General features: G+C 42.1%; 1 protein-coding gene across 2 annotated transcripts; it reads left to right on the top strand.

The window, feature by feature from the left end:
- The first annotated feature begins 412 nt into the window (after positions 1-412).
- Positions 413-26,076, top strand: LOC112162094 (ras and Rab interactor 2). 2 transcript variants are annotated; one of them, XM_024297744.2, is made up of 11 exons: positions 413-1,221; positions 1,468-1,594; positions 2,995-3,095; positions 10,280-10,478; positions 10,858-10,969; positions 11,148-11,220; positions 11,384-11,475; positions 15,496-16,854; positions 21,729-22,037; positions 22,106-22,401; positions 24,638-26,076. In XM_024297744.2, exons 2-11 carry the CDS (start codon positions 1,502-1,504, stop codon positions 24,992-24,994), a joined length of 2,991 nt encoding a protein of 996 aa, XP_024153512.1. In that variant the 5' UTR covers positions 413-1,221; positions 1,468-1,501; the 3' UTR covers positions 24,995-26,076. The 2 variants fall into 2 exon arrangements, with proteins under 2 accessions (XP_024153512.1, XP_024153513.1); XM_024297745.2 differs by lacking the exon at positions 413-1,221 and having other exon boundaries at positions 1,235-1,594.
- Positions 26,077-26,345: the final 269 nt, after the last annotated feature.

Here is a 26,345-nt window from a genome sequence, read left to right as displayed (position 1 = left end):
TGTACATAGAGAACTGGACAGAGCAGCTGTGACATCACTCATAGAAAAGGTCTTACCTCTGGTTCCAGCGAAATAAAGTCAATTCAGACACCAGTTTTCCACAATACGGAGGTCACCATTTGAAGCCAATCAGTCGGTCTGACCTCGGTCTCCCACGGCAACGTTACTGCTCCGATGTGAGCGCCCCAGTCTTTTTGTAACTTTAAAAGTGCGAGAGGAAATCCCACTGCATACCATCATGTTCGACCTCTGCAGTCTGGCCTCTGTGACGCTGCAAATGTGTGTCGTTGGGTTCAAATTTTCATCTCCACGTTCCTCCGATTCCTACATTTCATCTGTAGAACAAACTGCAGGGACATGAAACAACCTGCTCTCAGCAAGAACCCAACCCAAATGGAATGCTTCTGCCTTTTCTGATTCCAGCTAATAATTGAGATAATTAAATAATTCTTATGCACACATCCCCCGTTATCCCTGCATACTCCCTTCCAATTTCACGACTTGAGCTTTTCACTTTTCTCCTTTTCTGGGGGTTCATCTGCCTCTTCATTCTGTGAAAATTCACTTTTTCTATTGTCTGAATTTAGATGTGAAAATGAATGACTTCTGTACAGAGGAACAGCTTCCCAGCAGATCCAAGACCGGAAGCTCTGAAGAACTGATTCAAAACTACTACGCACTTAAACACACAACAAATCGGCACAAAAGGTTGGAAATCACAGAAGGGGATTCCGAAATTAACAGATTTCAGGACTGGGTCACGTGATCAGAAATGTATACGTTCTGGAGAAAGGGAAAAGGGATTCTACTTTCAAAATAAAAGCCTGATTGCGTCATCTTAGCGGTTTGTCGCCAGCTCACGACGCAGTGTGTGTGTCGGTCGGCCTGTAGGAGGAGGGAGATCCACATCCAGCTGCCGGAGAGCCCGACGTCAATGCGAACACTAGAGAAGGGTTTTATTTTGAAAGGAATCGGAAGTGCTACAGCCGGTGGTTCCAGCTGAGTGTTTAGATTAGACTCATGGAGGAGTTTCTGATCATGGACAGTACCGGGACAGGTGCGGGTCTTCGGGATCCAAAGTCCAACGGACCCGCGAGACGAAGCAGAGCGCGGAGAGCCTGAACCCGAACCGGGCCAACACGAACCGTGAAGGTTCTTTCATCGAGCCAGAGAATCGGCAGACCGCTCTTCCACGGATCTGAACCAATCCGACCGTTTTAGGTAAGAACCGGGAAGTTTTTAACTGGAAAGTTTTAAAAGTTTCATTCACGTAAAGGCACGCGCGCGCGCCCCCCGCCCGTGCGTTTGGATCTAAATCCTCCACTGCAGAATCAGAGTCGAACCTCAGAATGGAGCAGAACTTAAGACATCAGAGATTCCAACATGAACCCGAACTTTCCCACTGAAACGAGATTTTCTGACATACTCGTGACGTCATCAGCGGATCCCGCTCTTCTCTGTGGTCAGTCCCGCAGGTGGTCTTTGTTCCCGGCAGGTTCTCATGGTCAGCCTGACGGACGGTCACGGAAACGGCATGACGTCAGGAGGCAAGACTGCACCCCCCCAGCAGCAAGGCAAGGGGCATTTCTTTAAGGTGGGTGTCAGTCAGTCGTGTGTGGGTTCTAAGCACTCAGGTACACTCTGACAGATCATCACTGACATGATTTGGTGGATGACGCCTGACCAGTTTGCTCCATTCATCAATGGTTCAATTCCCACTCTGAACACTGAAAAACACCGAAGCTGATAGCTGAAAACGCTGAAGCTGATAGCTAAATAAAATATTAGCAAAATTCCAAATTAGCCTAAAAACTGGAACGAATTCTAAACTAGCCAAAACAGCTAGCATGTAGCTTAATTAGTAGCTAAATGCCAAAATAGCCAAAAAAGGTCAAATGTCTTATTCAGTCAAAATAGCTAGCATAACGCAAAAATATTAGCTTGACTCCAAATTAGCCTCAACAAACTGAAAAACATAAGTTAGCCAAACCAGCTAGCATGTAGCTAAAATATTAGTTAAACTCAATATTAGCCTAAAAAAAAACAGAACAAAGTTTGATGACCCCTGGTCTACAGTAAAAGCATTTACTGTGGTATTTTACTAATGATTATGATGTTTTTAGCCGAAGTCTAAATACCTGTGTGGTTTTCAAGGACATAGTTTCTGCAGAACGGCAGGAAGTCATTAGAAGTTCAACTCTGAGTGGAGAGGGGGACTGTTTGCGTGGAATTACCCTGATCTTACTTCCCAACATCCACCTGTTTACATGCTTTCCCACAATCGTGCATCAGGTATACGTTATGTTTCCTAAAAAAATAACATATTTATTCATAGAAAAATTTGAAATGTAGTTTGTCATTACAGTTGATCTTTAAAGGGTAACCAAACCCTAAATCAACTAGCAATGGGGCTTTAAAAGTCTGTTGGTGGTTGACAAATTTTGAAAATATAGTAAAAAACTGTGAGTGTGATGCCCCTTACAGGTTGAAATGAGATATTACCTTTGAATTCCGTGGTTGGTCAAACCATTTAAGTCAGCTCCAGTAATGAGAACAGTCCTGTTCTCCAGCCCCGCCCCTCTGACTGGATTTTCTCATTTCTGCTGTGGGCGGAGTCAGCCTCAAGGTTCCCAGTTTGGTTACTCTTTAAACAGACGGGACAAAGTGAAGAGACATATTGTTGAGTCTGCTAACTTGCATATCCTCCCCAAATTAAAAATGAATCCTCCAATAACATCAAACTGATTTAATGACCCCCGCCCCACAGTTGTCACAGATACACAACCAGACACTGGGTTGCTTAGAGGTTCGTTTCTGTATGAAGTTTGACCTTTACATCTGGGGAGTACGTGCCCACGGTCACATTCTACTGTGTGGTGAAGGTCTACCCGTCCTTGCTGAGACTGCTGCTTGTGAAATTCAAATCTCCAGCCGGGACTTCTTGATTCCAGATAGAGCTGTGAACATCCTCATGATCAAATGTTGTTTTTGCAGCTCATAGACTCTTTTGCCTGGGAGATCGGCTCTCTGAGGAAAGAGATGGGAGAGAAGAGGAAGCCTTCAGATGGAGACCAGAACATCCTGACTCTGCTGAGGTGAGCCCAGACTGCAGCTCTAAAGCCTCATGAAGACTGGCTTTCCTTCTACTCCTCTGTTCCAACACTGACTGTATAAGAGAGCTGGACTGAGTCATAACTATTCTTGCTCTGATACTTTTTTTTTTTTTTTTACCTGTTCTTAAAGTTGTTGTTGACCTTTGACATATCCCATCAGGGTATGCTGAAGGTGAACAGGTGCTTTGGCAGAGAGTTTTGTGCCGGATGTCCTTCCTGACATAACCCTGTATTTTATCGGGGCTGGGGACCAGCACAAGGAATAAGTTTCACCCAGATTAACGCGTGCGTGGTTCCTGATTTGTGCCTAATTTAGGATTTGTGTGTGTGTGTAATTCTTGATTTGTGCATAACTAAGGATTTGTGCATGTGTAATTGTTGATTTGTGTGTGCGTATTCTTCAGGGCTGGGTATCGATTATAATGTCTAGAAACGATTCAATTTAGAATTTTTCAATTTGATTCTTTAATTCAATTCAATGTTGAGTTTACACATTTACACACATTTGTTTATAAATACATTAATAATCTATCTGTTTTGAATATATTTACATTAATCTGATCCAGTTCACATACTGTAAATGTATCAGTGAAATAATGAGATTGTTAATATCATCCAGTGTTCCATGGATTCTCTAAAGGAGAAGTTCTAACCAAAAATGTTCAGATCATTAACATGTAAACATTGTTCTGCTTCTCCTGGAGGACGTTTCAGTTTGGACACTAGGTGGCGATCGGGCTGTAGTATTTATTCCAGAAGAAGACGAAAGTATGAGCAAAACGCAATGTTTTATGCCAAAAATGGTTATTTTAAAAAGTATGTCCTTAAAAGAGTTTATAAAATTCACGTCTGTGAGTTTATAAAGATCTTCATTTAGTCACAATGTCTGTTTAGGTTGACAGAAGTTTAGCATTAGCCGTCCTATGGGAAATTCCATTAATCGTTAGCATCAAGCTAGCGGACTTTAGCTTCATGTGATAAATAGATTTATATCTTTTTTTTTTAATCTGTTATTGATCAATTAAGCTGAAATCGATCCAAATCGGTTAATCAATTTTATTAACCCAGCCCTAGGATTCTTGATTTGTAACTCATATAATACATTTTATGCAAAAGTACAAAAATTACAAAATAAAAAAAATAGAAAATACAATTTACACATTCACAGATTAAAATTACAACAGCTTGAAACTAGTTGCAAACGCAAAACTTTATAAATCTGCTGTTTTTTTCTTTTCATGTCTCAAATATTTGTCCGTGAGCGGTGCGTTCAAGTGCTACTAGAATGTTCGGTCATCAGTTTTTATCAGCTGCTATGAACTTAGATTGTGAATAATACCTGGTGAAACTTGACATTTTCACACTTTCTTAAACGGATACGCCTGATAGTTAAAGAGGCTCCGCGGGGAGACCAGACCAGACCCTGTCTCAGTGTTCTGAGTTTTTCCTCTGTTCTTAGTCATGTCACACTTTATTTCTGAAGCACTGTTCATGCCTCAGTACCACAAAGTGATGCAGAGTTAAAACATCTTTCAAGATCAAGCAAAATAAACCAAAAAGGGAAATAAACAATGAATAATGCCCTCATCCTCCACACCTTCCCCTAACACAGTTCATAACATATACGTAAGATTATAAATAAAAAGAAACAGACACACTCAAATCACACGGGGCATCACTACAGGATCCCCCAATCGAAGCAAGCAGCCTGATCCTGTTCAGTGTTGAGTCGGTGGTGTGGGGCAGTGGAGCCCGGACCGGTGCCGGTCACTCAGTACAGGGCTGCAGACAGAACAAATACATACCGTAACTACTATTTTTACCTTTTACTTCCTGATCCTGAAGGAAGTTTGTATTTTGTAAAACTACCGCATTCTGTCTCTGACTCACTCTTGATGCATGTCGAGACATTCCTCTCTTCACGCGTCTTAAATACCTTCTTAAAGCAGCTGCTCCGTCTACTACAGTGAACAAAAACCCTCAGACTAGCAAAGTTAATAAAACCAACATCTTTGGGCTGAAAAGAGTCAGTGAGGAAACCGAAAACTGCCTCCAGGTTTAAAGAGAAAATCCTCTGCACTTAACATGAATCTCACTGAAAAATCTGGATCATTCCAACAGTTGTTCCCACACACCAGGCCCGCTCTGCACAACATACAGCAATCAATTCTGAAATGTTGCATTTACTGTGGATTTAGAGGCATTATTACAGTGGAAAATACAAGATTTTATGATGGTATCATTGTAAGTATTTATCTGCCACACCTTAAAGTCAGACGGGGCTGAAGTTGGTGTCCGGTTGGTAGCATCCCTAGTGCCAGTTAAAGGAAAATCTCCATCACACGTCCAACACTGAGCTAGACTACAAAAAAGGTTAAACTGGCTGCAAATATTCAGAAGGAAGATTCAAAAACTTAAAATGTTCATTTGTGGAAACTTGTCAAAAGGATATTTAGGAATGTTCTAACTGTGAAGCTACATAAGACAGAAAATACACCATGGATCAAGATTCAATAAAGGAAATAGGATTGTTCATCCTGAAAAAGAATCTGAGCCTGGATTGAGTTATCACTGTTAAAATTGTAGTTTAGTAGTTAATTACCTTTTTACAAATCACGAATAAATTCTACAAATTATCCACTTTGTTTCATACAATATTGATCTTCTTATAAATATCCACCAGTATTGTTAGACCGTCTTTAAATGGATTTTTATTAAAGGCCAGAAATCGATTATAAAAAATTAACAAATTAATCGCAAATCTGGAAAAATGTGATTGCGATTAATTTGCAACTGAATTTCTTTTTTAGTTAGAGCATTTGCCAGCCACTTATTATCTGCAAATGATCACAATATAAAATCCAACGCAAAATTGTACATCGAGAAACGTTTATTTTTAACCATTTAAGGGTCTAAAACTCAGCTTTTGTCTGTATTTGAATTTTCTGTATGTTCAATTTGAAAGGATACCTGCTGCTTATGTGGTCTCATTTTAATCAGCACAACCTCTCCAATTACACAGTATCCTTTATTTGGTCACTTTACATGATATATTTAAACACTAGACATAAAAGCATTCAAAAACAGAAAATTCTAAAAATGTGATTTGTTTTGTTTTACAACAGAATGAAAGTTTTAGATGTAATTTTATAAAAACAACTAATTTGTCAACAGACTAATCGACATGTTTTTGAATAAAATAAAAAAAAATACAAAAATAAAAACATGCTTAAGTCACACCAGGCAGCCCAAAAAATAAGAATTTCTCTCTTCTGTCTATTTGATATTTTTCCTGGAATTCTGTTTCTTTCAGCTTTTTCTTTTTTCTCATATTTTTTCTTTTTTGTGTTTATGGAAAAATAATAAAGCAGTTTTTTGGGAGAAGTTTGATCCAGCTTGATTTCAGATCGGCTCGGCTGGAATCTACACAGGTGGGGGCATGTCTGTCCATTCTGAACTGCTCACCTTCCATGACGTCGGTGGGCGGGACTTTAGCAGAGAACCGTAGAGTTTCATCCAGTCAGTCAGGGGCGGTTTGTTAGAGCAGAGTGTATATTCAATGCTTATGGATAAAAGATGAGATCCGATTTGGTTTGGCATCTGATTGAAGAAGATAAAGCGAGTTTCAGAAAGTTGTGAAATTGTTAGAATATGAAGTATTCATAAGGTTTCTGTAGACTTTGAGTCGTATTGTAGTTGTAGCAGACCAATGAGTTGAATGTCTACAGTGGATGAGGGTGATGAAGTCTTTCTTGAGTCTCTGTTATTACTGCAGACCGTTTATATCTGACGGACTAGTATTGTTGTGATGACAGAACTGTGACGAAACGATATATAACTCCTGAAGTGGCAGCAGATTTTATTGACATTTTAAAACAAGGAACTGGGGGAGGGAGGGAGGGAGGGATGTTCATTTTGTGTCAGTGTTCCTGTTTTCTGTGTGAATTTTTTTTTAAACACTCAGTTTGTTTATGTTTCTAATATGTATTTTATTTGCTTTTATGCTACGCGCTTTGTGTTTCGGCCAAATAAAAGGTGCTATACACATAAATAAAGTTTGAGTTTGAAGGTGGTGATGTCACAGATGAGCCCGGCCGAGTGACAGACAGAGCGGGTTCTGTTTAGATCAGGAGTCTGTAACCTGCATCTCCAGATCCACATGTGTCTCTTTTATCTCCATGGTGGATCCTCGGACAAACATAAAATAAGTCATGGAGACTGCTGACCCAGACATGTCGACCGTCAGAGTCAGCAGCTCCTGATAATGGGTGCATAACCAAAACTACCTAAAGAAAACAAATAAACAAAGCCTGAAAACTAAGACTACCAAGATCCAAACTAAAATAACAAAACCCAGCAGTGTAAGACTGCTGAGGACAAAGAGTTATTTCCTTGGATCTAAACACTGTTGAGGTCTGTCATCCGCTTCCAAAAAGTATGAAAGACTTTGAGAAGTGGGGGATTACGGACATCTGAGCCTTTAATTGATAAGTGTTTAATGTGATTTCAAGAAAACGACGTCTACAATCTATCACTTCTGAAGGTGAACTTTGACCTGATTTTCAGCTAACATGCAGACAACTTGAGCACAATTCACTTGATATGACATCAGCTAAAAGGCATTTGGACCTGATAAACACAGTCTGCAGTCATAACAACAACATTGGGAACGATTACGTGGCCTTAAACCTGTCACCTAAACTGGGATGTATCACTGATTCTTCACATATTCTTGATTTTTTTTTCTTTTACTTTCCTTCTCCTAAAGTCATTGGTCAAAGTAGATTTTTTTGTTATGCTGGTCCTATATGTGGGTGATTTTATTTTATTTTTTTTCTGGTGATGGTCTGAAAATGCTTGGATCTTTGGCAATGATTAATGTGGATGATTCTTTCCTCATGATTATCGCCTGAGCATATTTAAAATTTTGGTACTGATTAATATAAATGACTTATTTGTGGATGTTTGAAATTTAATTACATTATTGATCTTAATGATTTTCAATAATTTGAATCTATTATTGTAGGGTATAAATATTTCATATGAAGTCCTGAACTGGATATTGATAATTCATGTAGAGAAAATGGTATGGTCGAGTCGGGGTGGGATTATATAAGTTCGCTTCCTTACACTCCCTTTGAAGTGATCAACTTGTGATTGATAATGTAAGATTTTATGTTATCTATTATTACCTGATTGCTTGAAATAAACCATTTCATTTATTCAATGTCAGAAGACTGCTCAGCAGATTTCTTGTTCCATAACTTCTCTTACTTCTGGCTCTGTCCTGCTGTTGCTTCTCTGGTCTGACATTGTTCTTGTTCTGTTTCTTCTCTTCTTTTTGTTGTGGGGATTTTCCATATGGGTCCACAATGTCTCGAGATTCAAGGGAATTAAAAAACCTTCCTTCTCATACCATTGGAGGTCTGAGTCAAAGTCAGAATCCAGCTTTTCTTCAAAAGGAAGGCTTCTCTCACGTTTTACCAGTTCGAGCTTCAATGACATCCACCCCAAAAGCACATCAGGAAACTGGCTTCCCTGCTGTGAGCAGGACTGCAGATTCATGGTGCTCTATCGGTGTTATGACAGCAGTTCAACATGTTCTCACTCGCGCTTTGTTTCCTCCTGCATGTTCACTGCTCAGCGATACAGTGACCCCCCCCACAGACACACACAGATGAGTCATGAAGTTGTAAACGGATATTGGAAGTTTTTTCTGAGCATCACAGAAACTTCCTTCTGCATTTTTCAAAGGAATTCGCCAAAGTGTTTGGAAGGTTTAACTAACTAGAACTCATATTTATGAACTCTTGACAGAAATCATACCTTTGTAATTATAATAAACTAAATATCTATGTCTGATCACCTTTTTGAAAAGAAAGTTTCATTGTGTGATTTCTAAGTCAGCATTCACACTATAGTGATTCTCCTGCTCCTTCTGTATGTTTTTCAGCACATAAAAACTCAATCACACTTTCAAAGATTTCATTAATCTTGAAATCTAAACGTTCAGCTTCTTCAGGACATCACTGCTTGTATTTTTGGTATTCATAAACTTTATAGTTTATGAAATATTAAACAAAATATACCTCAGAGGAAATGAATGAGGAAGTCTTCAAAACTCAAAGTTTTAAGTTGATTAGCAACAAACATTTAAATATATTCATGGGCTGTTTTCATCTTTTATAGTAATTTTCAAAAAAATTGGAGTTGCAACATGCTAATGTTTTTTGCTAATTTAGGTTACTGGGGAATTTTAGGCTATTTTGGAGTTTAGCTAGTATTTAAGCAATGTGATAGGTTGTTTTTTTTGGCTAATATGGCTTCAACTGAGGTTTTGTTTTTTGCTAATTTGGACTTTACCTAATATTTTAGCAACAGGCTAACTTTTTTGGCTCTTTTGTTATTGACTGAGGTTTTTTAGGCAAATTTAGAGTTTAGCTAACATTTTAGCAACATGCTAACGTTTTTGACTAGTTTAGTTTATTGAGAAATTTTAAGCTATTTTGGAGTTTAGCTATTTTTTGTGGCTAATTTGACATCTACTGAGGTTTTTTGTGCTAATTTGGAGTTTAGCTCATATTTAAGCAACACACTATTTTTGTTTTGCAACATTGGCATGTAATAGGGATTTTAAAGCAATTTTACTACACATTTTTCAGAAATTGAGGTCAACTTCTGTGTTCTTTCTTTAAGGACATTTTTAGTCCTTTAGTAAATTAAAAATTTTGGAAATAGTCTTTGTATTTTAAGTAAATCCTTGCAGCAGTTAAAGTAAATTGCGTCACCGCTTTCAGCAAACAGCTTTAGCATCTTCAGTGACTACTTCTTTCAGCAAAAAGCATTCACACTAGTATTACTGCAGGTAATGCAACTTTTGTAGTTTATAATTGTTGGGAGAAAATCTCATGCAGAAACATGTTGAATGAGTATGTTCACCTTAAATCTGAACCTAATTAGATCCACATGAACATTTTAGGAATCGGGACGTTCACTTTAAAATGGTAACTGAAGATCATGTTGACATTTTTCCTCTTTAGCATTCCTAAATGAGTTGATTCTTGTTGGATTAAAATCAGATGAAAACGTGGACTATTGTGATCTTTCCTTGTTAGTAACTGTATTTGTTTCAGACATCATTTGAAGTCAGAAACGTTTGTTTCCAGGCTCAGTAAGGAGGTGGGGGCTCTGTTCCTGCAGACCGCCGACCGTCCCCCGGCGCTCATGGCGAGTGACCCTGGGTATGCGTCTCTGCAGCGGCGCCTCACAGTTCTGGACCGAGTGACACACACACACTCCGTGTGGTTGCTGCTCACCCTCAGCCAGCAGGGGGCAGTCCGAATCCTGCAGAGGCAGCCCCCTGGGGTAAGAGCAGATCGGAGCAGCTTTATCTGAGCCCGACTCTGAATAGAGAACAGGATTTCTGACTGATTCTTCCTTTATGACTATAATCTGTAATTTCATACTTGACTAAGATTTTATGGGTTTTTAAGTAGCACTGACATGTTGTGTTTTGATTGCTCCCTAAAATATAATTTAACTGAAAAGTAGAAAATAGGTAACAGATCAGATAATCAGAGTTAATTAGTATTGCACCACTGCAGCCTCAACATAGTTCTTCTCAAGTTTATGATGCTAAAATCAAAGTGTTTCAGTTTTACGTATTAAAACAAGCAGGGGGCAAAAGTAAAGCCAGTTGAAGCAAACAGTGATGTGTGTCAGACGTGTGCTCCTGTTCCTGCAGACGTTCCTGGTCAGGAAGTCCAGCAGCCTGCAGAGGAAGGTCATCTGTCTGCACACGGGCAGAGACGCCGCGGCTCCTGTCAGAGAGTTTCCCATCAAGGAGAGCCAGTGCAGTAAGCTCCTCCCCCCTCTGTCACATCAGCACCATTCTAAAGCTGAAATAGCAGCAGCAGAAGTCATATGGTTGAGGGTTTCCTGCTCTCAGTGGAGCAAAGTATTTAGTCAGTCACCAATTTTATGACCCAGTTGTGAGGACGGATGAGCTGACCTCTGCTGTCTGCTGTGCTGCAGCCTTCTCCCTGGAGGGGTCCACCCTGAGCTTTGCTGACCTTTTCCGCCTTGTGGCCTTCTGCTGCTTCAGCAGGTAAGTTCATCATTCCCTACTCCACCTTCCCAGCATCCCTGTTGTCCGTTTAACACCTGGAAGCAGATGTTCATGACTGACCACAATGGTTCCTTTGTCTTTGTGAGGTGGGTGGGGTGTTAATCCTAGCCACAGGTCAATGAAGTCTCTTCTCCTTTTTTAGAGATGTTCTTCCCATCACTCTGAAGCTGCCGGAGTGCATCTCTTCAGCTGCAACCCTCAGCGATCTGCAGGAGGTTTCCAAAACGGGCGCAGGTTTGTTTTGTGTTTTTGCTAATCTATGGAGTGGGGGGGTAAGAGCAACCCATGGATGTTGTGTTTGATAGCCATGACTTGTGTGAGTTTTGTTAAGTTGGTTTGTTAAGGCTCTGAGTATTTGCAGTAGGAGGTAAATCCTCATTTGTTGAAGCTGAATCTGATGTGTGAACTGCAGATTCATTTTTGCATGACTCACGTGGTGTTTGGATGAGTAACACAACTGACTGTGGAGTGGTGGGGGGGTCAGGAGTTCCTCCTGTCTCATATGAGATAAGACTTTTATTAAGACTGAGGAATCCTCTCGTGAGGATAACTGAAGTGGACTTCTTCAGGTGGGCTCCATCCTTCAGGCTTTGTTCTGCCGTGTTCAGCTGCTCTCCTCCATGCCCACACTTCAACTGAACTCTAAATCAAATCAGATCCATCCCACCCTCTGCACTGCCATCCCCAGAATGGTTACCATGGTTCTCTGGGTTTGATGTGTCAAACCAGAAAAATGTTAGAGCAATGACGGTCGACCTCTGACTGGAAGATTCCAGGTTCCATTCCCGCATTGCCCTCTCATGTGTCGAAGTGTCTTGGAGCAAGACACTGAACCCCACATTGCCTCTGGTGGAAGGCTGGCGCCAGTGTTGATGAGTGAATGGGACTGTGACTGTAAAGCGCTTTGGGTCTTCTAAGAAGAGAAAGAAGCACTATATAAAAGTAAACATCATTTACCTTTTAGACTTCTCCTATAGTCACAAAAATCAACATTGGGAGAGACAAACATCCATGTTGTCATCGTCCTGGTAGGTCAGGGGTCTTCAACCTTTAACAGTAAAAGAGACATTTGGACTCGTTTTCTACTGATCAAAACCTAGAGGGAGCTGCACAGTCTTAGTTTAGCATTTAAGAAATTTGGATTTTCAGTCATGACCTTCTTTTAAAAAAATAAATAAATATTAATTATGTCTATTTTTTTACATTTACAAACAGGATCATCTCAGTGCAGCTCTGGACAGCTAGTAACTAATGCTGTTCAGCATAAGATAATATGTCTTTTCACTCCTAAAATATCTAACTTTTTACCAAAGTTTTCCATATAAAATCTGTTCATTCTGGAGGTAGAGTTGATCAAACAAGACGTCTTCAGGTCAACAGGATGTAAAAACCTACATAGTTTATCATCTATGTGAACCTCAGACATCAATTTATACATTTAACTCATCTAAATTAAATAAATGCTAACTAAGTAATCCTTTCTTTAAAAAAATGCTCTTTTATTTTATTTTGTTCTTTTCCCCTCTTTGTCCTCATCAGTCTTACTCTGCTTGGTTTTGTTATTTTAGTTTGGATCTTGGTAGTCTTAGTTTTCAGGCTTTGTTTATTTGTTTTCTTTAGGTAGTTTTGTTAGACAGACATTATCAGGAGCTGCTGACTCTGACGGTCGACATGTCTGGATCAGCAGTCTCCATGATTTTTTTATGTTTGGTCAAGGATCCACCATGGATTGCAGACCTCTGGGGTAGGGGGGACGTTATTCATTGGAAATGAATATTGTCTCCTGTGCAGCTTGGGGGACCCTTTTCACATGTTGAGGGGATCACATTTGGCTTGAAATGAGCAAAAAGAGACAACATGGATGCTTTTGTGCTCCAGTCATAATAAGGAAGAAGCTCCCGCCTCCTCTGAGGGGAGGAGCCCAGCTCAGCATTGGTGAATGTGAGTCAGAACAGAGCAGCCTCAGAAGGGCTGCTGGTCTGTCAGACACTCTGAAAGGATCACCAGAGGGACCGAGACGAGGCTGCAGGGACTTCCTTTGGGGGTATGACTCGCTGACAGTTTGACCTCCACTGTTTCCAGCTCTTATTTCCTTTTTCATGTGTTTCAAAAAGCTTTTGGGTTTTGATGGGGGGGTCGCTGTGGCAGCAGAAAGCCTGACGGTTGATGTGTTAAAGTGTCTGCAGAGACATTTCCAGTAACGGCTGTGGATATGACCATTTGAAAACAAAAGGTTGAGCTTCTAAAGTCAAGCTCTGAGTAAAAACTCTGGAGTAAAATGCTGCTCACTCTTTTCTCTTTGAATTATTTTGCTGTTGTTGGAGATTTTATGCTTTGCATGAGTTCGTCTTCATCTTAGTCATGTCCACTGATTGACTTAATTCGAGGGAAATCAAGATGAATGTGAACTGAAATCTGACTCACTTAAACTTATAATAGACTGAACATACTGTACATTGAAATTAGACTCGTCTTTTTCTTAATTCTAACTGAAATCAGACTAAAATCAGACTAAGCACCAATCAAAACCAGACTGAACTTTATTGGAAACTAGATCTGACCTAACTTAACTAGAGTAAATGTAATGAGCTCTCTCCAGGGTGACTGGGCGCTCCCTTAGAGAAATGGTGAGGAGCTCAGTCACCCGGAGAGAGCTCGGAGTAGAGCCGCTTCTCCTCCACGTCGAGAGGAGCCAGTTGAGGTGGGGGAATCTGGTCCGGATGCCTCCTGGACACCTACCTGGAGAGGTGTTCCGGGCATGTCCCACCGGGCGGAGGCTCCGGGGAAAGACCCAGGACATTCTGGAGAGACTACATGTCGGAGTCCCCCCAGAGGAGCTGGAGGAAGTGGCTGAGGAGAAGGAAGTCTGGGAATCTTTGCTCAGACTGCTGCCGGTCCCGGATGGGAAAAAAAATGAATTGATGGATTAGACTGAATTTAAGCTAAAATTAGACAGGAGTACTCGATACAGGCTAAAAACAGTCTAATATGTAAAAGTCAAGGCCCGGGGGCCGGATCCGGCCCTCCAGATCATTTTATTTTATTGTTATTAATGACCTGATGTTATCTTGTGCTCATTTCTAACTTGTATAATTTTGACAAAATATATTTTTATAGAGAGTAAAATACTGAAAGTTATTTAATGTTTAAGTTGATTTATTCTGGAATAATTTTCCTGCATTTTTATTATTCATAATTATGGTACAAAGTTACAGTTTTAAAAGTTTTAAAAATTGGCATTCTGTTAGCTTTTTGGACTGTTTTAGTACTTACTAAGATTTTTTAGGCTATTATGGAGTTTAGCTAATATTTCAGTTACATGCTAGCTGTTGGGCTGCACGGTGGCGCAGTGGTTAGCGCTCTTGCCTCACAACGAGAAGGCCCCGGTTCAAATCCCGGCTGGGACCTTTCTGTGTGGAGTTTGCATGTTCTCCCCGTGCATGCGTGGGTTTTCACCGGGGACTCCGGCTTCCTCCCACCGTCCAAAAACATGCTTCATAGGTTAATTGGTGACTCTAAATTGCCCCTAGGTGTGAATGTGAGAGTGAATGTGTGTGTGATTGAGGCCCTGTGACAGACTGGAGACCTGTCCAGGGTGAACCCCGCCTTCACCCATCAGCAGCCGGGATAGGCTCCGGCACCCCCGCGACCCCGAGAGGGAAGAAGCGGTTAAGAAGATGGATGGATGGATGCTAGCTGTTTTGGCTAATTTAGACTTTATTCAGTTTTTTAGGCTATTTTGAGGTTTAGCTATTTCTTTAGCTACATGGTAGCTGTTTTGACTAACCTGAAGTTGTTTTTTTTAATTTTTATTTAACTTAATTTATTTTTTTTTATAGGCAAATTTGGCATTTAGCTAATATTTTAGCTGGCAACAGCTTTATTGTTTTCAGCCAACAGCCTCAGCATTTTCAGCTTTCAATTTCAGCATCTTCAGCTGTCATCTTCAGCTTACAACATTCACACTAACATTATCACAGGTAATGCTATATATCTAGTTCATAATTTATGTTAAAAAGTTTCAGTTTTAAAGTTTTAAAAATGTAGTTTAAGAGTGTTCCATAAATGTTTTTTCTTCCCGCGACCTAAGATGTGTTTTAGATTTTGGCCCCTTTTGTGATTGAGTTTGACACTCCTGATCTAAAGTCAGGTTAGAAGAAGACTAGAACTGTACTAGAATCAAACGTAAACCAGAGTTCTCATCTGTGGATGGACAGTAAACTAGAGTCTAATCTTCTTTTGTTGCCCATGCAGGCTTCTGGGATGTTGAGCTGCATAACAGCAGGAAGAGCTCAGTGTCTCCATCAGGGACAGCGATCCCCTGCAGACTCCGCCCACATGTCCAAAGAGCCATCTCTCCTGGGGGTGTCCAGGCATTTTCTCTTCAAACTCGCCCTGTGTCTGCGGTGGACTGTCTCCAGGCCAACGGGGCGCTGTGCTTCTTCAATCCTCTCTTTGCAAAGGTGCATCAGTCAGGTGGGGGCACACAGAGCACCTCCTGCATCCCTGACGCCACACGGGAACCCTTGAAGGGGGGGGTCAGCATCACAGGAGAAGGTCACTCTTGCGTAGACAGTCTTCCGGTTGGTGGTGAGGGGGGCAGAGACACCAGTCCAACTTGGGGTGCCCCTGGCGGACCCCCTGCACCCCCTCCCTCCAGCACAGCTGAGCAGCCCCCCGCCCATGCCGTAGGACCACGAAGTATGCCGGGAAGGATTTCCTGGACTAACTCCCTCACAGAGCAGATGGAGAGGAGCAGCAGCCTCCTTCCTTGCTACAGTTCCTCAGATGACATCTGTTCTTCTAACCCCCCCCAAAAAAGCTCCCCCATACCCATCTTGTGGCCCCCCCTGTCCTCCCCTCCACACCGAGCCAGCAGCTTCCAGTCATCCAGTCTGGAGGAGGATGACTCGGAGAAGACGACTCCCAGGTCTTCAGTTTTGACTGACGACGTGGTTTCTCTGGACCGGGGGGCTCTGGAGGGATCTGCTGGGGGGGGGCCCCGCCTGAGCGATATGAGCTTCTCAACAGATTCTTCAGACTCGCTGAGTTTCTCACAGTCCTTCTCCTTTTTCATCCCCTTCCTGCATGAGCCCAGCCCCCCAACAATGGCAGACTTTGACACCCACCTGCCCCTGTCCCTCCCGCCCCCCCTCCTACCTAACTGCAGCATGGAGGAAGATGAGGAAGATGAGGACGAAGAGCCGGAGTATGGCGTGAGCCTGGACAGCGATCCTGACCTGACCGTGGGGCCGGCAGGGCGGAGCCCCAAGCAGCCCCCCAGTGGGGGGGCCCTAGTCCTCCAGAAGGCCTTGAGAGGACGTCTGCGCAAGATGAGCAGTGTGTTCCACTCCCTGCTGACCCCCCAGAAGAAGGCGGTCCACCGGGTGCTGGAGCTGTCCTTGGACAGAACTTCCTACTTTGGATCCCTGGTTCAGGACTTTCTGAGCTTCATGGTGGACGGGGGGGGCGCCCAGGCGTGGTTGAGCTTCTCCTCTGGACTGGAGCTGCTGCAGACCATCCGTCAGTTCATCACCCAGATGAAGATGTATCTGCGACAAAGCTCCGAGATGCAGCCCCCGCTGGAGAGCCTCATCCCTGAGGACCACATCGGTGAGTGGACCCCCCACCCCTCACGTGTTTAGTAGAGTGCCAGCTTTTCCATCCAAGCTGGTTCCAGTTCTGGTTGTCTCCTTCTCCTTTAGAAACAGAAGTGTTCGGAAGCGCTGAGTCAGCTCTGTTAAGAACAGGTTATTTGAGCCGAAACTACTGCAAACTCAACAAGAAGTTTTATTTTGAGAAAAAATGGTTGTCTGATGTGGGGGGGTCCAACACATCAGAGCATCACCTCCTGATGGTCATGCATGCTAATGCAGCGTCCCCCCCATGATCTCATTGTTGACTATGCAACTGCAATCCTTTTTGGGAAGTGTGAGTGATGTCTTTATGGAAAACTGTTGCAGAAAACCCATAAAAGCAAGTCCAGCACTTTCACATCCACATTTCCTCTGAAGCTCATAGAACAGCTGCTGGTGGAGTGTGGTCCCCGGCACAGTCACCTGAAAGAGGATCGTCCAGGTTAACCCCCCTCCCACGGTCCGTTTTTCATTGTTTTCAAAAATAGACAGCATTTTTTACTAAAAGTGCAAAAATACACCATGGGGGGGGGGTGTCTCCAGTCATTTAGTCAAGCAGAGAGTGCACGTGGAAACTCCAGCAGGAGGAAGTGCCTGCGTTTCAAAACATATGTGACGCTTGTCTGTTCTGGAATCAGGAAGATGGAAAATCCTGAGCTGCTCTGAGGTCCACATCGACTGTATTATGTGATTATCTGAAATAGTCATGATCAACTTAAAACAAAATACATTTTTAATGGAGACCAGAGATAAAGGAAACTATGTGAGTCAGAAAGGATGACCTATGCTTTCTAGTGAAGTGAGGGAGCTGACCAATGTTTCAGAGGTCAGGGGGAATGGGGTTAGAGGTGTGGCTCTGCGGCTGGCTCTGCTCCCCAAGGACAAAGACGGCAGATACGAAGGTGGATGCTGTTGAAGATGACACCTGGTCTCTTGATCTGAGGGGAGAAGATAGATGAATGAGTTTTCAAGACAATTTTTCTAAATATTCTTTCAAGTTTTGTCCTTTATCTTTTAGTTGTCTTGCTTAGTTGGGTGAAATATTGACATTAAAAATGGGGATCTGCTTTAAAGACCCACTCCAATAAAATTGGTGGTTTTAACGTGTTCTTGCAGCCTTTTTCCTGAAATGGAGGACAGATAAAAAGAAAAAAAATATACTTAAAATTCTGTTTCTGAGTACTTCTTTATTCAAACTGTTGTGGATCAAGAGGAGACACAAAAATGCTGTTGGAAAAGCTTATTGTTGTTATGTACAAGCTACAATCTGTGAGTCACTGGGTCCCTGCTCCGCTTCATTCTGAAACATCCACGATCCATGAACGTCTTTGTTTCCTGGTCTGAACCGGAATCTGGATCCAAACTGTTCGGCTGGATAGAAATGATATTGCTCACTGTTTTGTTGTCCCGCTAATGTGAGGTTAGAGTTGTGAGGGGCTGTAAGCTAGAGGGAGAGAATAAAGAAAGGGATCTTGGGAAATCTTTCACTGTAGAAAGGTGTTGTCGTCATCCATAGAAAATGCCTTACCTCCGGCTTTTGGAATATCAGGCCAAATCCTTCACCATTGCTTCCTGATACAGGCGCCATCATTCTGGAACTCGATTGTGATTGGTCCGAGTCGGTCTGAGTCACGTGTTTAGAAGAACTACTGTCACCAATCATGAGTGAGCTTGTTTGAAGTCCACACCCCTCCCACTGAAAGTGGCTCGGGAGAATCTGTCAGTCAAACGTTGGAGGCGGGGCCACTGGCCACCACATGCTATAACTGAGGCATCTGGGTATTTTATAACTTGAATAACTGGTGATAAAGAAAAAATGTATTTAAAAAAATTAGGATTAGGAAGAAAATGTTAGGTAGAAAGTATCAGAGCAAGAATGATTATTCTGACGATTAAAATGACTGAGTAATAAATATCTATTTCTCTAATGAAGTCTATGGGATTTTGGCTTCTTGGAACCAGCAGGTACTTCCTGTTTGGAACAAGAGGGGGGAGGGGTTGATGGATCCAGTGAATATACTGCAGATGTAGGAAATGAGCACAAGCTTATACATGGCCAACAGTCCCGCCTACAACTCAAAGGGGAATGTCTAATGAACTCCTGCCGCCCTGCAGAAATTATGTCTGGAAAACCACATACATTTTGGATAAAACCCGAATAATCATAATTAAAAGACCACTGGGAACGCTTTGAAAATAGATCAGAAGAGTGGCATGTGTGAGACACCCGAGCAGCAGTCTAGGTTTAAGTAGTGTGCTTGGTGAGGGCACTACCAAGTCATATCCTGTCCAGACAGGATGTGAAGTCATTGTAAGTCTTATCAGCATTGTTCGTGTGGAAATTCAAACCACCCGGGGGTATTACACTTGGCGAGAGTAAAGTGAGGTGTGTCAAAAAATAGATCAGAGATAAATATGTGAACCTGCTCTGTCTATGAAAATAAATGAAACGCAATCAGTAGCCGTTAACAATATTGAGTTCATTGATTTGTAAATCTGACACCTCACTCGAGGGAGCGCGGTAGCCAAAGCGCACCAGCGTACACTCCACCTAGAAGCATCCATGAGGCAAAACTCTTGCAGAACTCACGTCACTTCCTCACAGAAAGGTAACAAACCAAAAAGGGATCCCTCTGATTGTCCCTGTCCCGCCCACTCCCTTCAGGTGTTCGTTTCTGAGCTGCAACCTGTTTTCCTGAAGCCAAAAAGCTGTTTGGAGCAGCTCAGTGGTGCATTCTGGGAATTCAGCTGTCTTCTTTCATGCTAAAAAGAAGACTGACGTACAGAGCACAGCGCACGAGTTAGTCTGATCATGCTCACCTGGATATTTTGATTTAGAGACAAAATCTTAAAAACGACACGATTTAATCCATTTATCTAAACAGCGTAATCTAAATGATTCTGTTATGAGTGGAGCTGAGTAGTGACTAGGGCTGCCACAAACGATTACTTTAATAGTTGACTAATCATCGATTACTTTTTCTGATTAGTCAACTAAACACACAACTTAACCATCATTAGCTCTAAACTAAATAAAAATAAAGACAGTGAAGATGATAGTTTATTAAACCTTGAATGAACAGACCAGCTTCTGTCCTTCATTAGTTTCTGTATTAAAACAAGATTAAACTGGAAAAGTTGCAATACCTGCGATAATGTTAGAGTGAATGCTTTTTGATGAAAGTAGTAACTGAAGATGCTGAAGCTTTTTGCTGAAAATGGTGACACAATGTACTCTAACTGCTGAAGGGATTTACTGAAAATGCAAAAGCTATTTGGTTAAAGACTGGAATATTTTTAAAGAGACATGAAAGAACGCTGAAGTTGACCTTAATTACTTAAAATTGTGAAGTAAAATTGCTAAAATAGTACAATTTTGCAAAAATCTTTAGTGTGTTGCTTTAAATATGAACTAAACTCCAAATTAGCCCAAAGAAACCTCAGTAGATGACAAATAAGCCAAAAAGCTAACTTGTTGCTTACCTACTAGCTAAACTCCAGAATAGCCTAAAATTCCTCAGTAAAATAAATTAGTCAAAAATGTTAGCCTGTTGCTAAAATAGAAGCTAAACTCAAATTAAAAAAAAAAATACTCTAAAAGATGAAAACATATCCCATGAATATATTTAAAGTCTTGTTGCTAATCTACTTAAAAATCTGAAATACGAAGACTTTCTCATTTATTTACCATGGCGCATATTTTGTTCAATATTTCAAAAACGATAAAGTTTATGAATACCAAAAATACAAGCAGTAACGTTCTGAATGAGCTGAAGGTTTAGATGCAAAGATTGATGAAATCTCTGAAAGTGTAATTAAGTTTTTACCTGCTGAAAAACGCACAGAGAGGAGCAGGAGAATCACTGTAGTGTGAATGCTGACTAAGCAATCACACAATCAAATGAGGTCAGCATCTGAAACAAGGAACTGTTTTATACAAAGACAAAGTTTTGGTCTCACTGACGCAAATATAAAAGTGTATGTTCTGGTGCTGAACGCTCACAGCTTTGTCCAACTTTACTACACTCTGACTCCATATAATATAAAGAAATGACTAATTGACTATTAAATTAGTCGTCGACTATTTCAATAGTGGATTAGTCGTTGATGTGTCGACTAATCGTGGCAGCTCCAGTCGTGACTCCTCTGTTTGCTGAATACATGCATTCAGTTTCTCCTCACACTGAGGGAGGCGCGTCTGCTCACTGTATCCACAGCTCTGCATGGAGACCAACAACACAAGGACGTCGTTGTTAACGTTCAGCTGAAGGTTGGAGCGCTGCAGGCCACGTGCACTGACACGTGCATGGGCAGCAGATCGGGTCGTGAACCCCCCCCTCCATCCGCCCTCTGATGCCCCCTGATATTTCCTCCCTGTGAGTCTTTAAACAGGTGAGGCGTGTATCAGGTGTATCAGCGGTCCATCAGGGACCGGCCTGTGCACTGGACCCATCTGTGCCCCCCCGCCGCCTGTTTGGTGAATGAGCTTGTTTTTCTCGGGGGGGGCTCGGTGAGAACAGCTGTGCTAATTAGTTCTCCTTCTGAGTCTGATGCTCCCATCTGAGCTGGATCTGAGGCCACACCCCCACGGCCAGGGGGTGTGGCCTCATGCTCCTCTTTCTGTTTGCAGTCGGGGAGCTCATAAATCTAAAATCATCTCAGGACAAATGCTCTGGTGTCATGTCTGCCCCCCCAGGAGTGACATCATAAACGTCTGCACATGTGAAGAAAGAGTTTGTTGTCCTCAGACGTCTCCTCCATGAGGATCAGAGCTGTTCTGTCTGAACTCTTGTCTTTCTGAGAACTTGTTTTGTTATTCAGAGCTGTTTCTCCCCCCTCACCCCCCCCCAGACCACGTTCTGGAGAGAGCCATGCATAAGTGCGTGCTGAAACCTCTGAGGCCCATGGTGAGCGCCGCCCTGCAGGATTTCCAGGTGCGCAGCGGGGCGTGGCAGCAGCTGAAGGAGAACCTCTCCCTCGCCAAGGCCCAGCACCCTCAGGAGATGGGGGTGGCTGACATGTGCCCCCCCGATGCCGTGGCCATAGAGAAGATCCGGACCAAGCTCCTCAACATGTGCGCGCTGTACTCCCCAGAGGAGAAGGTGAGGGTGCTGCTGGGCGCCTGCAAGCTCATCTACACCCTGATGGAGGACGCTGCAGGTGAGGGGCCCCGCCTCTTCAGAGTCTCTGAGGTGGAGGAGAATCTAACCCCCCATCCCTGTCCTCAGGTCGTCTGTGTGGCGCGGATGACTTCCTGCCGATGCTGACCTACATTCTGGCCCAGTGCGACCTCCCCGAGCTGGACAACCAGGTCCTGTACATGATGGAGCTGCTGGATCCCCTGCTGCTGCACGGAGAAGGGGGGTACTACCTGACCAGCACCTACGGAGCCCTGTCCCTGATCAAGAACTTCCAGGAGGAGCAGGCGGCCCGAGTCCTGAGCTCCGAAACCAAGAACACGCTCAGGCAGTGGCACCGCCGGCGCACCGCAAAACGCCCCGCCCCCGCCATCGAGGACTTCCAGGTGAGTCTGACTCTAGGCCTCCTAGATCACCTGTGCACACTCATGATGCTCACTAGGGCTGCCACAATTAGTCGACTAATCCACTATTAAAATAGTCGACGACTAATTTAATAGTGGATTAGTCGTTACTTTATATTCTATGATGTCAGAGTGTAGTAAAGATGAACAAAGTTGTGAGCGTTCAGCACCAAAAAAATGAACTTTTTAAATTTGAGTCAATGAGACCAAAACTTTATCTTTTGTGAAAAACAGTTCCTTGTTTCAGATGCTGACCTCATCTGATTGTGTAAATGTTTAGTCAGCATTCACACTGCAGTGATTCTCCTGCTCCTTTCTGTTCGTTTTTCAGCAGGTAAAAAATCTTTCAGCTCGTTCAGGACATTACTGCTTGTTTTTTGGTATTCATAAACTTTAGCGTTTTTGAAATATTGAGCAAAATATTTGCCATAGGAAATAAGTGAGAAAGTCTTCAAAATTTTAGGTAGATTAGCGACAACCCTTTAAATATATTCATGTAATATGTTTTATGTTTTAGGTATATGTATATGTCTGATAGTAATTTTCACAAAATTTGAGCTTCCCTAATATTTTAGCAACATGCTAACGTGTTTGGTTAATTTGTTATCTACTAAGGGTTTTGAGGGTAATTTAGAGTTTAGTTTCTATTTTAGCAACAGGCTAACATTTTTTACTAATTTAGTTTACTGAGGAATTTTAGGCTTTTTGGAGATTAGCTAGTATTTAAGCAACAAACCAGCTTTTTGGCTTATTTTGTCATCTACAGAGGTTTCCTTGGGTAATGTGGAGTTTAGCTCATAATTTAGCAACACACTAAATATTTTTGCAAAATTGGCATGTATTAGGGATTTTTAAGCAATTTTCCTACAAAAATTCTCAGAAATTTAGGTCAACTTCAGCGTTCTTTCATAGTTCTTTAAAAAATGTCCAGTCTTTTAGCAAATTTAACATTTTGCAAAAAGTTTTTGTATTTTCATTAAATCCCTGCAGCAATTAAAGTAAATTGTGTCACCATTTTCAGCAAACAGCTTCAGAATCTTCAGCGACTACTTTCAGCAAAAAGCTAATGGCTGCTTAACCAAAACTACCCAAAGAAAACAAATAAACAAAGCTCACAAACTAAGACTACCAAGATCCAACCCCAAACTAAAATAACAAAACCCAGCAGAGTAAGACTGCTGAGGATGTCTTGTTTGTTCAACTCTACCTCCAGAATGAACAGATTTCATATGCAAAGCAAAACTTTGTTAGAAAGTTTGAATTGTTATGTGTTAAAAGCACATATTATCTTATGCTGAACAACAGTGGTTATAAAAACAACATGTTTAGAGAGTTGCTAGATTCTTTTAATATTTTTCTTTTGTTTGTACCAAAAATGGACATAATTCATGTTTATCATTAAAAAAAGAAGATCATGAATGCAAATCCAGATTTCTTAAAGGCTAAACTAAGACTATGTGGCTCCTTCTGGGTTTTGATTAGTAGAAAACGAGCCCAAATGGCTCTTTTACTGTTAAAGGTTGCAGACCCCTGCTCTAGCATTATCGCATGTAATGCAACTTTTCTAGCTTAATCTTGTTTTAATGCCAGAAACTAATGAAGGACAAAAGCTGGCCGATTCATTAAAAAATTAATAAACTATCATGTTTATTGTCTTTATTGTTGGTTTAAAGCTAATTATTGTTGTGTGTTTTACATACACTTTGCACATGAGCCGATTAGTCGACAAATTGGAAAAAATAATCAGTGATTAGTCGACTATTGAAATAATCGTTTGTGGCAGAACTAATGCTGACAAACCTGCCAAACCTTTAAAATTCCCTCTGAATGTTGATAAATCATGAGAAATGTCGTCTCGCTTTGGATTTATTCCAAAAGAAAAATGAGAAGAAGATGGAAAATAAAGACCAGTAGCATCTTAATGAGGGGGGTGCAGCTGCTCAGTCACTCTAGAGGACAAGAACGGAAGAGTCTTCATCATCTGCAGCAGAAAGACTCTGGAGGAATCTCTTTATGTAGTGACCCCCCCAGCAGTCACAACTTCTCTCAGAAAACCTCTGAAATGTCATAGAGCAGAACTGTAGCTCCGCCCACAGGTCATACAGGTCGGCCAGAGATGATGTTTTTCATGAAAGTCTGTTGAATCTTGTCTCTGATGCAGAGCTGCCATGTTCTGACAGACCTGTGTCTTGGTTGCTTTTTCCTCTGACCCCCCCAGAATTACCTGCGGGTGGCGCTGCAGGAGTGGGACAGCGGCTGCACAGCCAAGACTCTACAGGTGCGGCCCCACGCCACCGTGGAGGAAGTGTGTCGACTGTGTGCCCTCAAGTTTAAGGTGCTCCATCCTGAGCGCTACGGGCTGTTTTTGGTCATGGGGGGCAGCAGTCAGCAGCTGGGGCCGGACACCCACCCTCAAAAGTTGAAGGCTGAGCTGCACAGTAATTCATCCACTGCTCCATTTCACTTTGTTTTCCGCCGTGTGTCCCTCACTGATCAGCAGCCGTTGCCCCCCTGCCCTAGCCTTCAGGCTCCGCCCCCCTGCACAGCACAGTTTAGTGAGTCTACCCCCACCTGAGCAGTTCCTCATGTGTGCTTGAGGGTCACAGAATGACTGGAGGTAACTCTCTGCTGCCCCCTGCAGGGTATTCCCTGAAAATGAGTTCAACCTGGTTCGAGCACGTGCGCTGTAGGGTGTACAAGATCATTTGAATGGTTTGAGTTGAAGATGAAGCTCCGCCCACTGACAGCAGTGACTTCACCTACTCTTAATTTTCTTGGCTTTCAACTGTAAAAAAAGCTCAAGACATAAAATCAACGTTTCACTCAGAAGGACAGTTTTCCCTCCATCCCTCTTTTCAAACCCGTTTGATCTCTTTTGGGTCACAGGGCTGGCTGAGGGCGGAGTTTACCTTGGACAGGTGCCCAGTCAGTTCAGAACCAAGCAACCACAAACATTCACAATGACGATAAAAGTGCAGCTCCAGAACCACCAATCAACCCATGAATCAGGTTTCTGGGCTGTGGGAGGAAGCTGGAGAACACCCACTCATGAACCAGGAGAACACAGAAAGAACCCAGCAAGAATTGGACCGGAACCGTCTCGCTGTGAGGGGAGAGTGCTAGCCACTACACCACCGTGCAGCTCCTTCTAAATATCCAGAATTTTATGTTTTCTGTTTGTGTGAAATGTTGCTGTCTGGCCTCCTTCCGGGACAGTCTCATGGTTCCCATCGGTCATTCTAGAGCTTGACTGGAGTTCTTTTTGAATCAGGATAAATCTAGAATCATCTGTGCTTGCGGCACTAACCCTTGTGCTATCCTAGGCATGTTTACATTAAAAGTGGGGTCATCTGGACCCCACAAGACAGCGCACTGAACATTTTTTTAAGGATTTTTTGTCTTCACTGGTGTAGGGCTGCCACGATTGGTCGACTAATCAACCATTAAAATAGTCAATGTAAAATGTAATAATCAATTAGTCGTTACTTTATATTCTATGGAGTCAGAGTGAAGTAAAGCTGGACAAAGCTGTGAGTGTTCAGCACCAAAACAATGAACTCTTTTTATATTTGAATCAGTGAGACCAAAACTTTATCTTTTGTGAAAAATAGTTCCTTGAATTTTAGGCTAATTTAGAGTTTAGCTTCTATTTTAGCAACATGCTATCGTTTTTGACTAATTTAGTTTACTGAGGAAATATTTTTGCAAAATTGGCATGTAATAGGATTTTTAAGCAATTTTACTACAAATTTTTCAGAAATGTATGTCAACTTCAGCGCTCTTTCATAGTTCTTTGATACAATTTCTTTAAAAGTTCTCTTGATAAAATTAAAGCCCTTCAGCAGTTAAAGTAAATTGCGTCACCTTTTTGAGCAAAAAGTTTCAGTATCTTCAGTGAGCATTTGCAACAAAAAGCATCACACTAG

Source organism: Oryzias melastigma, linkage group LG15 (genome assembly GCF_002922805.2).
Source record: "Oryzias melastigma strain HK-1 linkage group LG15, ASM292280v2, whole genome shotgun sequence".
Classification (NCBI taxonomy): domain Eukaryota; kingdom Metazoa; phylum Chordata; class Actinopteri; order Beloniformes; family Adrianichthyidae; genus Oryzias; species Oryzias melastigma.
Note: the sequence above shows the minus strand (reverse complement) of the source record. Positions and strands in the feature narration are given on the sequence as shown.